The sequence below is a fragment of the Mytilus edulis genome, chromosome 13 (genome assembly GCF_963676685.1).
Source record: "Mytilus edulis chromosome 13, xbMytEdul2.2, whole genome shotgun sequence".
Lineage (NCBI taxonomy): Eukaryota > Metazoa > Mollusca > Bivalvia > Mytilida > Mytilidae > Mytilus > Mytilus edulis.
This window is the reverse complement of record NC_092356.1, coordinates 4,267,045-4,279,023: the sequence shown is the minus strand read 5'-3', so window position 1 is coordinate 4,279,023 and position 11,979 is coordinate 4,267,045. Positions and strand designations below refer to the sequence as shown.

The window sequence follows — 11,979 nt, the reverse complement described above, 5'->3', positions numbered from 1 at the left end:
AACTTGACAGCAATGGTAGTTATTCGTGTGTCGAGAACGATGGAAATATTACAACAACTAATGCAGTTTACAATCACTTGCGAATTAGGAGAATACGATGTATAACGACAATATGGTTTATTTTTTCTGCAACCTTATTCGGTGTGCTTCTTTTATTTATTCTAGTTGGATATCGTTACAAATTGCACCTTCAATACTTTTGTTTATTTATCGGAATGGCCAATCCACTTTTCCTGAAGTCAAAAGAAGAAACACTTGAATATGATGCATATGTAGCTTATTGCGAAGGCGACTATAAATGGGTATATGGACCTTTGCGTTCATTTCTCGAAGATAGACGAAATTATAAACTTCTTTTGTCAGATAGAGGTGATGGGGATGTACGACCTGGTCAAAATAGACTTGCCATAAGTAATTCCATTTCAAAATGCAAAAAGATGATCCTAATTATTTCAAATGAGTTTGTGAACAATGAATGGGCAAGCTATGAAGCTACTGTTGGAATTGAGCATTTTATTGGGTTGCAAGCAAAAATAATTGTTATAAGCTTGGAGAGTATTACAAAATCAGAAATACCGCAATGTGTATTACAAATGGTCTCACTGGATGCCAATGACCACATTCGTAAAACAGACACCTTAAATGAAAATAACATTTTCTGGAAATGTTTGGATCTAGCCATGAAGCGTTAATGAAGAAAACTTTGTCATTTATAAATCATAAATGATAAAATTATGATATCAAGCAATTTTCGAATTCATACGTTTTTTACTTTATGTATGCTTGAATATTTAAATAAGGGGGCTTTGTATTAGTAAAAAAGAAGAGCAAGACATCAATATATTAAATTTATCATACTTTTTTGTTTAATGGGGAACACCAACCCCTAAGAAAAATAATTGTCGAATATTTTTTAAATCATGTAGAGTTTAAATTTTACATTTATTTGGAAGTATAACTGTTATTTATCAAAGTCTTCACACGAAAAAGAAAAGAGGAAGTACCAAAATTCAACGCATCAATCACAAACATCCAGGTACCAAACGAAAAAAGGAAAAGAGCAAGTACCAAAATTCAACGCATCAATCACCAACATTCAAGTTACCAACGAAAAAGGAAAATAGGAAGTACCAAAATTCAACGCATCAATCACCAACATTCAAGTACCCAACGAAAAGGGAAAATAAAAAGTACCAAAACTAAGCGCACCAATCACCAAAATTGATGTACCCAACGAAAATAAATAAACAAAGATCACGTGACTGTTATTGAAAAATGTGAAATTATTTTGTAAAATATGTGTTTGGTATAAGTTCCTTGTACCGTGTGGCATGCAAACCATGTGTCTTTTGTTCAATAAAAATTAAATATTCTAACAGGAAGTGACAACGTTGCTACAATAGTAAAGTTTCATTTGAATTTAAAAGATAAGGGATTTCTTTCATTTTAAATACCACTTCCTTATACCTAAATCTATTTTGTATAAAATTACCTATTTTAACAGGTAAAAGAATTCGAACATATCGAAATAAAGGTTAGAAATAGTGACACCATTTAAATGCATAGATAACTGACATTTCTTCTATTTAAAAAATGTAACTGCTTGTGTCTTCTTATTAGGATCATGATAACATACTTTACACTACCACCAAATATCATTTGGAATATCTAAAGCAATATTTGTAAATAGCCATAACTGTTGTTATACCTATATATGTAATGATAGTGTATTGATCTGGGGACACAAGCTACGAGATACATAAACACTTTTAATCTATCATTTATTAAACTGAAATACAATTCGCTTTTATTAATCAGTATGCTTATATTTTGTTAAAATAAGCTAAAAAAAATATCGTTGATGAATTATTCACTTGCAAGAGAATAATAAGACCTCATTGAATTCGTATTCAAGTGAACTTCAATTTAACCCCTTAGCAACAGATGGATTATACATGATAAATGATTGTTAGGATATATAAGTAAAATATTGTCAAATTTCATTGAAAGTGAAACAGAGGTGAACCATTTGATTTGTCTGATTCGATCACCTAAAAATCATTCTAATACAGGTAAAATCGAAAATGTACATCAGTTTAACCTCAAAATTGAAATCATACTGACATAGAAATATCCATTTGCATAAGGTCCATATATCTAGTTATATTTATGTTTATATCGTGTTATTTGACCGTCAATTGTTTTATTGGTCATCTCGAAAGTTATTTAGATGGCGCCTGGACTAAAATTTACACGATATATTATCAATCGCAGGCCTTCTGAAATGCTTTATTTTGACTTTTTTATGAATTGGATAAATATTTTATATGTTTTTTATATTATAAATCTAATATTCGAATTTGAGTCAAATCGATGAACATGACTTTGAGAGCTAATGCCCTTATAAAATGATGCTCAGCTATCATAAAGTCATCTGCTAAAGAAAAGAAACCTAAAAGACTGACAATGTTTATGTTCGAATGGCTACACTTCGAATTCCCTCGATAAAAAAAGTTTGAAAGCTAAAAAAATATATTTACATTAAAACTTTATCAATTATCGAAGTAAATCAACAAATTTATATTCAAGATGTCATATCAACACTCATTGACACTAGAATTGTGTTCGCTGTTAAAGATAACTTCTCATTCTTGAAAACTAGAGTTTGGAAAAAAAATTAAAGATATTTGTGCATACTATTTTTTTCATTCCAAAAGAAAAGTATTGAAATAACGTTTCGCGTATTCGCTCCAATTTATATACATCGAGTATAAATAAATAGTTTTAGCATAGCCTTAGTTCAATAAACATGATAAACATGATTATTATAGAAGAACTTTTTTTGGCGATGAATGAGCCGCATCTTTAAAAATTCACGGCCGACACTCGGCTAACCGAGAGATTGGTAGGTTAATCTATATTGAGTATGCGGCTATATCGTCGGTTGGTCTGTTAATCGGGTTGGCTAAAGTCTGTTAATCAGGTGTTATCGAGAAAATCATTGAAAGTTCAGCATATTTCATTGTATAACTTTTTAAATATATTTTTATCATAAAAATTATTCATGTCTAACAAAACAATTCAATGTACATGTACTGAATACAGTGATGTAATTATTATTTTTCTAGCTTCGATGTACGATCTATAAATGAAAAGGCGGGTACTCATCAATAAATGTATACACATTTTACACACACAAAATGTACACAAAATGACACGTTGGTTGAATTTACTTGCATGCATTATTTTGAACATCGAAAAAAGACAGGCATTATGTTTGTTAACCATATTGATATCATTGTGTGAAAAATCTACACGAAAATCTTTATTTTGGTGACATAAATCAATCTTTATTTAAAAGCTGGTCTGTTAGTGGGTCGGATGTATAAAACCCGGTCTGTTAATTGGTCTGTTAAGAGTTATGAATGGCAATAAAAGTATAATTTTATTGCTATATGGGGTGTTATCGGATCAAATGGGTAGGCTCAAGACGAGCGGGTAAAATATACGGAAACAATACATGAGCAATGAAACATATAATATACGGAAACAACACATGAACAATGAACAATTTAGACAGTGGAAATTGAAAATTGATAAAAATTGTTTCAAAAAGTGTAATATTAAAGTAATATTAATTTCATCCAAGAATGGTCGCATATATCATGTGGATTCTGTTTAACTGTCATGAATGACACTAATTTGTCATCTACATTGCTAACCAGTATATAAATCAGAGGTAAACGTCGTAATGTAACTAAACATCAGTAAGTAAAATATATTGGGATTTTAAAAAATAAAGAATAGAGAAAGAATAATAAGTAAGATAAATAAAATGTAGAGAAAAGTAACATAACAATTTTAAGAATACAGAAATAAAAAAACACCCCCAATCCGGACCCTCATGGTATACACCAGAATCTGGATGGAGAAACAGAATATAGAATAATAGATATGGGCAGTAGAGAGTGATGCATTGGTAAAAAAATTGAGAAAAAATAATAGTTGTTTAAGAATACAGACATGAAACACCCCTGGGTGTTGAAACAGTAACGGATTGTGATGTACTCATATTGGTGAAAAATGCTAGAAGTTTACATGCGGACAACTGCAGTTCTCCTCTGCACTTATGTAGAAAGGAACTAAACGGAGTAAAATGAATTAAAACTTAAGATAACTAAATGTAGCTGCATTCGCTCCTTTCCATTTACTTCTTTAGAATGATTTGTAAACAACATATGATTAGGTAATAGAAGAAAAGAACCAATTGAATGATGCTGACGAATTGGGTTTAACGTCCAGTGACAAATATCATGTGCATATGAGAACGACAACACATTATATGTACCTTGTGTTGTATTAGAAAGACACTTTCAGTCGGATTTGGGAACGTGCTACTTTGAACAGGCACAAAAATTAAGGCTGATTGAAAACGTTAATAATAAATTCATGCATATTCCAGCGGCCAATCCATATCACCCTATATTGAAGTGACACACCTTTCAATAAAATGCAAAGCAAGTCAAAATAAAAATGCTCTTACTATAAGGATACTGTTGCACCGTGTTGTATTTTTTGTCACTCAAGAACATCTCATTCTTAACTTTTTCAATGGGAAAATATAAAGGTAGCAAAACTATTGTCGTGGCTAGATAACTCTAAACTGACACAATTATTTTTTAGAACCAAAGTACTATTTTGTGTCCTTTAAATGATATCTAAAATTGTCAGTTTCGCCTTTATTAAAAAATATTGCTATGCGTATAAGCATAAATACTACATACTTGCGCGCCGCCTTTTAGTTTTACTGAAAACTGCGCAGATATCCCTAACACCATGAAAAAAATGCCTTAAAGAAAATTGTCGTAATCAAGATTTAGATAAGTCTAACACTGGTGATACTTTATTTTAAAAAAAATCAGGTGTAATGTGAAAGCCAAATTTGTAAATGAAAACTGAGTAGATGAAGTTATCAACTACAAACAATCAAACTGTTGAAATGTGAAGAACTGTACTTATTGATACTACAGAATGGTCAGAATATTTCATGATAACAAAAAAGTCTTGTAGAGATGCTTATTAAAGAACCTTTCAAATTAAAAGATACCAGGTTATGTACATTTTGTAAACTTTGAGAAGAAACCATTAAACACCTGTTTTTTTTAATGCCCAATAACATTTCAATTGTGGCAGTCTTTTTCAAATATTGTGAAACTTTTTTTTGTAAACTTTGATCTCAACAAAGAGAATGTGTTTCTTGGTTGCAAACATGAAAGTTTATTATTGTATCTGCTAATCATAATAACAAAGAATTATTTATATCAATGTAAAGTAAATGAAACAAAACCAAATATGATTGAAATAAAAAATAAAATAAAGAAATATCAATTTCTTGAAAATCATATTGCAAAGAAAAATGATAAAGTTCAAGTTTGTGGTCTTCTTTACATATAATATTTAATAAACAGGCAGCTAGAGAGAGAGAGAGAGAGAGAGTCACTAAGCGTGTTAGTGTAAAAGATGACGAAGAGGGCATTGCTAGTTAGATGAATGGATTACAGCAGCTGAAGGAAGCCATGAGAGATACCAAGAAGATCAAAACTCATAAGTCAAAGGGAAACTGGCAAACATTAATTGTCTTTCAGTTTTTATTTTCAAATTATTTGCAATTGCGTTGTCATTTGTTTTGCGACTTATAAGATTAATTGTCCCTTTGTTGATCTCTACCCTTTTACTCTACACAAGAGACTATTGGTAACCATACGGCCTTCAACAGTATGTGAAACCCTTAGTGTATTCAGCATGTTCATTTCATATAATCTATTCTTTGATCATGTCCTAATTATCACATTGTGAAAATGTTTCATTATCTATAAGAATAGATGAGTTTATTGATCAAAATGAACAAGATATACATCGTATTGTAACAGAAAAGTAGCTACACTGATTGGTCAACCATGGTCCTTGAGAATATTAAGTTTCTGTCAAAAAATTTCTATTTCTATTTAAATATCGTTATTCAATGTTTACCCAGTACCTAAGTTTTTATTTCTCCAGACTAAAATAGTAAACACCAATTTGAATTTAATTACTCTTATTAAAGTGGTGTAAAAGTATGTATAGACACTTTTGTTGTTGGTATACCCGAACTTAAATGTATATCATTGTACACACGTAAGGTATCTTATATGTTTAAAGAGGTTTAACTTTTCCATCAACAATGTAAAAAGGCTTGCTCTTATTCAACAAGCTGTTAAACGATTTGTTTAAGAAACAGTTGATGCAAGTTATACATAACTATAGAGAGTCACTAAGCGTGTTAGTGAAAAAGTTGACGAAGAGGGCATTGCTTGTCAGATGAAGGGATTACAGCAGCTGAAGGAAGCCATGAGAGATACCAAGAAGACCAAAACTCATAAGTCAAAGGGAAACTGGCAAAGATTAATTGTCCTTCAGTTTTTATTTTCAAGTGAGAGAGCTGAAAGATAAATCAAATACAATTTATATGTAACCTAAAATATTCTTATTGTTAAAAATTAATTAGTCAGAGATACATTTTGTTTATTGCTTTTTTATCTTCTGTATTTACCCCTTTGCTCGGGAGTGTACAGGCATCTTTACTCAATAATATGAACTTATAAAAAAGAAGATGTGGTATGATTGCCAATGAGACAATTATCCACAAAAGACCAAAATGACATAGACATTAACAACTATAGGTCACCGTACGGCCTTTAACAATGAGCAAAGCCCATACCGTATGGTCAGCTATAATAGGCCCCGATAAGACAATGTAAAACAATTCAAACGAGAAAACTAACGGCCTTAGTCTAGGACAGTATTAAGAATTTTTACTGGCAATCATACTTTTTTTTGTTAAAATAAGAATGTAACGTCTTTTTTTATCATGTTCGTCATGCATTTAGAACTAAGACTTACCTATACTGATAACTTGTCTTGTTCTTAGGACTACTATTACATTTATTGACGAGAACAAGCAAAATCGAAATGCATATTATAAAGCAATAACTGAAAGGTGACATGAAATTTATTTATGATTTTTCCTCTTCGAATCTTGAATATTTTTTTCAAGTCTGTGAGATTGACTGCAACCGAGGACACTTAAGATCTTACGTGGTTGACTCAGTTTAAATGCAGCAATAATTTAGTAAATTTTGAATGATGAAACTTTTTTTTAAGCTTTCCATCAATTTTCAACAAGCGAGTTAGAAGAATTTGGAGGGCCTATACATGTTATATGAACAGAAAGACTGTTTGTGGTGTTCTTCAAAAGAGTGTCAGTTTTTTTTATTCTTCTATAGCATATGATATTAATTTTAGTCTGTATCTATAAGTATGAAATAACAACCTTTGGCTATGGAAGAATATTGGTTTAAATAAACAAAATGATATTCGAGTCGTACTTTCGAGATTTTGTATCTATCGCACTGCACAAAAATAGTTATACTGTTAAAATAAGACATTTCAGATACATTTTTGTAATACAGAAAAGATGAAAATAGGGGGTCTTATAACGGTAGGATTTTCTTTTATGCGTGTATTAGAATGGTGTCATTCATTTTAACCTATACTTCAAATATTTCGTACTTGTTTACATAATATATAAGGTAATGTTCAAAAACTTAGATATTGATCTGAATATTGATATAAGGAAGTAGTATTTAAATGGGAAGAAAAACAAAGAACGTCGCTCTACTTCACATAATTTCTTAACCTTGTATTTAATGCAGTGTAGCTACGTCCTTTTAAAATGTAAAACTATTAAATTTTTAAATAAACAGATATGTTTTGTATCATACACAAATATGCATACAATCAAGCATTTTTGTTTGAAAAAATGATCTGACATCTTTTTTTTTCATAACTTCAACCAGTTGTAACTAGTGATATAAAATTTGTATAAATGAAAGTAGAACTTTAAAAATTGTATGCGTCTGAAACACTCTTCTGGAGTTACCTGCATTATAAACACCAAATTCCAAAAAGAAAGACATGAAATAAGATCAATGAATAAGTCTTTGCATAAGTAGTCAGTTTATTCAAGGATTTCACAATTATTACTTTTGTGTTAATTTTAATAAACATGTTAAAATAGTCTCGATACATTTGTACAGAAAGTCACATGTGATGGCATCTTATAAAATATTGAAATTTACGTATATTGACCAAAAGATGTCATTCCAAGCATAGTTTAAAAAAAAGAAAAAAAAAACAACATCCCTGTCTTTATTCACGTTGCATGGCTTGATCTAGACATTTCCAGAAAATGTTATTTTCATTTAATGTGTCTGTTTTACGAATGTGATCGTTGGCGTCCAATGACATCATTTGAAGAACAAATTGCGGTTATTCTGTTTTGGTTATATTTTCCAGGTTTAAAACAATTATTCTTGCTTGTAAACCTAGGAAATGTTCAATTCCAACAGTTACTTCATAGTATGCACAGCCATTGTTAACAAACTCTTTTGAAATCACTAAGATTATCTTTTTGCATTTTGAAATTGAATTGTTTAAAGCAAAAAGTCTATGTTCTCCAGCAAGGGCATCACCTCTATCTAACAATAGAAGTTAATAATTTCGTCTCTCTTCGAGAAATAGGCGCAAAGGTCCATATACCCATTTATAGTCGCCATCGCAATAAGCTACATATGCATCATATTCAAGTGCTTCTTCTTTTGACTTCTGGAAAAGAGGATTGGTCATTCCGATAAATGAACAAATGTATTGTAGGTACATTTTGTAACAATACCCAACTAGAATGAATAAAAGAAGAACACCGAATAAAGTTGCAGAAAAAATTAACCATACTGTAATAATACATCTTATTCTCATAATTCGCAAGTGATTGTAAACGAAATTGGTTGTTGTAATATTTCCATCGTTTCCGACACACGAATAACTACCATTGATGTCAAGTTTCACGTTAGTAGTAAATAAACATTCTACTAAATTTAAAGAAGCACAAGTACAAACAAGAGGGTTGCCCGCTAATAAGACTGTCATTGTTTTATTTGATTTTCTAAATAGCACTTCAATGGCGTCAATCTCTTTAGTTGTCAAATATGCTATCTTGTTGTTTCTGTTAAGGACACTTAGATAGTTTAAGTCCTCCATACGTAATGGAATACTTGTGAATAATTTTCCTTCGAATATCAAAGTTTGAAAACTGTCTAATTGACTTTTAAATGTTGAAATTCTGAATTGGTCTGTAAATGCATTTCTTGAAAAGTCTATGTACTGCTAACGTTTCTGTCCAAGGAGGAATTTACTGTGATGATCAAATTTAAGACCGATACTTAGTGAAGAGCTTTCCATTATCAACTGTTCCAAATTGATGGCAGACTGAAGAAAGTTGTGATTTAAATGTACGCATTTGAAATGTGAAATATTAAGTAATATTACGGATTACAAATGTGTCGAGGTTTGTGTTTGGATAACAACACAGAGATGTCAGTATATATTCAGGAAACTGCCGGGGTATATACGACGTTTTATTCCCAATTGAAATCTCAAACACGTCATCATAACACCGGTTACTATGTGACGTAGACAAAAGCTATCAGACTGTCAGAGGCTCACAGAGGGAAAATAATGTCGTGCTTCAGTCAATAATACATTTTTGATACAAAATCACGCATTTTACACTTTTAATACTTAAATTTAATGTTAAAAGTGTTGTTATAAATTATTACATACACGATAAAATTATGTTCACAGCAAATTAGAAAATCCTTCACCTATGCCGAACATATCAGGTTGGGTTTTTCAATATATATGTGTTGTCAACAAATACCGGCACTGGAAAATAACATTAAGTCAGGGATAATCCGTAATATATGTGTAATTCAGGTCTCAGAAAGGGTATATACTGTGACATTCCCGGCTTAGGGCTTATATCCCCTTCGCCTTCGGCTCAGGGGATATAAACTCTTAGCCGGGAATGTCACAGTATATACCCTGTCTGAGACCTGAAAACATACATTACCAAGTTCTGAAGTCCATTGAATGTGTAATTACAGTCAAACAATGAAGAGTATGTTAAATCAATTATTTGCAGGTCTTTAGCTCCTTTCAATGTAAGGCTGTTAATTGGGTTCCCTACTACGTTGATACAAGATATGTTCAGGATTACCTACTACTTTGATATAAGATATATTCAGGATTACCTACTACGTTGATACAAGATATATTCAGGATTCCTTACTACGTTGATACAAGATATATGCAGGATTCCCTACTAAGTTGATACAAGATATATTCAGGATTCCCTACTACGTTGATACAAGATATATTCAGGATTCTCTACTACGTTGATATAAGATATATTCAGGATTACCTACTACGTTGATACAAGATATATTTAGGATTCCCTACTACATTGATACAAGATATATTCAGGATTACCTACTACATTGATACACGATATATTTAGAATTCCCTACTACGTTGATACACGATATATTCAGGATTTCCTACTACGTTGATACAAGATATATTCAGGATTCCCTACTACGTTGATACAAGATATATTCAGGATTACCTACATGTACTACGTTGATACAATATATATTCAGGATAACCTACTACGTTGATACAAGATATATTCAGGATTCCCTACTACGTTGATACAAGATATATTCAGGATTACCTACTACGTTGATACAAGATATATTTACTCAATTTTATCATCGGTATAAAGACATCATTCGTAAATATAGCTCAACTTGCAGACTTCTAATACGTTCAGGTATTTCACATCCAATTTTTTATGGAAATATTCTTTATAAAGCACAAAGGTGTCAGTTTTCACCTCAGAAACTTACAAAACCTTCGAATAGACTTATGAAGATGGGATATAATTACGATAGTGTTGTCAAGTCATTAAAGATTGCATATTTTGGCGTTAATATTGAGTCACTGATAAGGTCTTTGCATCGGAACTAAACACATTTATTCTAAAAACAGTTGTTGGCATGACACGGGTTATGTTCTTCTCATATATGTTATGATGGTATGATACTAAACCCCTAACGGGAAGGATTGTGCCTGATGTTCATATGATGAAATCATAATCTTTCAGTCAGTTTAATTGAAGTCTGGAGCTGGCATGTCAGATAACTGCTAGTAGTCTGTTGTTATTTATGTATTATTGTCATTTTGTTTATTTTCTTTGGTTACATCTTCTGACATCAGACTCGGACTTCTCTTGAACTGAATTTTAATGTGCGTATTGTTATGCGTTTACTTTTCTACATTGGTTAAAGGTATAGGGGGAGGGTTGAGATCTCACAAACATGTTTAACCCCGCAGCATGTTTGCGCCTGTCCCAAGTCAGGAGCCTCTCTGGCCTTTGTTAGTCTTGTATTATTTTAATTTTAGCTTCTTTTGTACAATTTGGAAATTAGTATGGCGTTCATTATCACTGGACTAGTATATATTTGTTTAGGGGCCAGCTGAAGGACGCCTCCGGGTGCGGGACTTTCTCGCTACATTGAAGACCTGTTGGTGACCCTCTGTTGTTGTTTTTTATTTTGTCGGGTTGTTGTCTCTTTGACACATTCCTCATTTCCATTCTCAATTTTAGGATTTCCTACTACGTTGATACAAGATATATTCAGGATTCCCTACTACGTTGATACAAGATATATTCAGGATTACCTACTACGTTGATACAAGATATATTCAGGATTACCTACTACGTTGATACAAGATATATTCAGGATTACCTACTACGTTAATACAAGATATATTCAGGATTACCTACTACGTTGATACAAGATATATTCAGGATTACCTACTACGTTGATACAAGATATATTCAGGATAACCTACTACGTTTATACAAGATATATTCAAGATTTCAAGTGTCGAAGGAAACCATAATACAATATCTGGAGAATAAAATGGAGGAACAATGTTAAAGGATTTGTTGTCAAATAGATCAATATTATCACGTGT

At 31.5% G+C, this 11,979-nt stretch overlaps 1 protein-coding gene across 1 annotated transcript; it reads left to right on the top strand.

Annotated features, from left to right (window-relative positions):
• The first annotated feature begins 215 nt into the window (after positions 1-215).
• On the top strand, positions 216-692 carry LOC139501970 (single Ig IL-1-related receptor-like). The gene has a single exon (XM_071291279.1). The coding sequence runs from the start codon at positions 216-218 to the stop codon at positions 690-692; it is 477 nt and encodes a 158-aa protein (XP_071147380.1).
• The last annotated feature ends 11,287 nt before the right edge of the window (positions 693-11,979 follow it).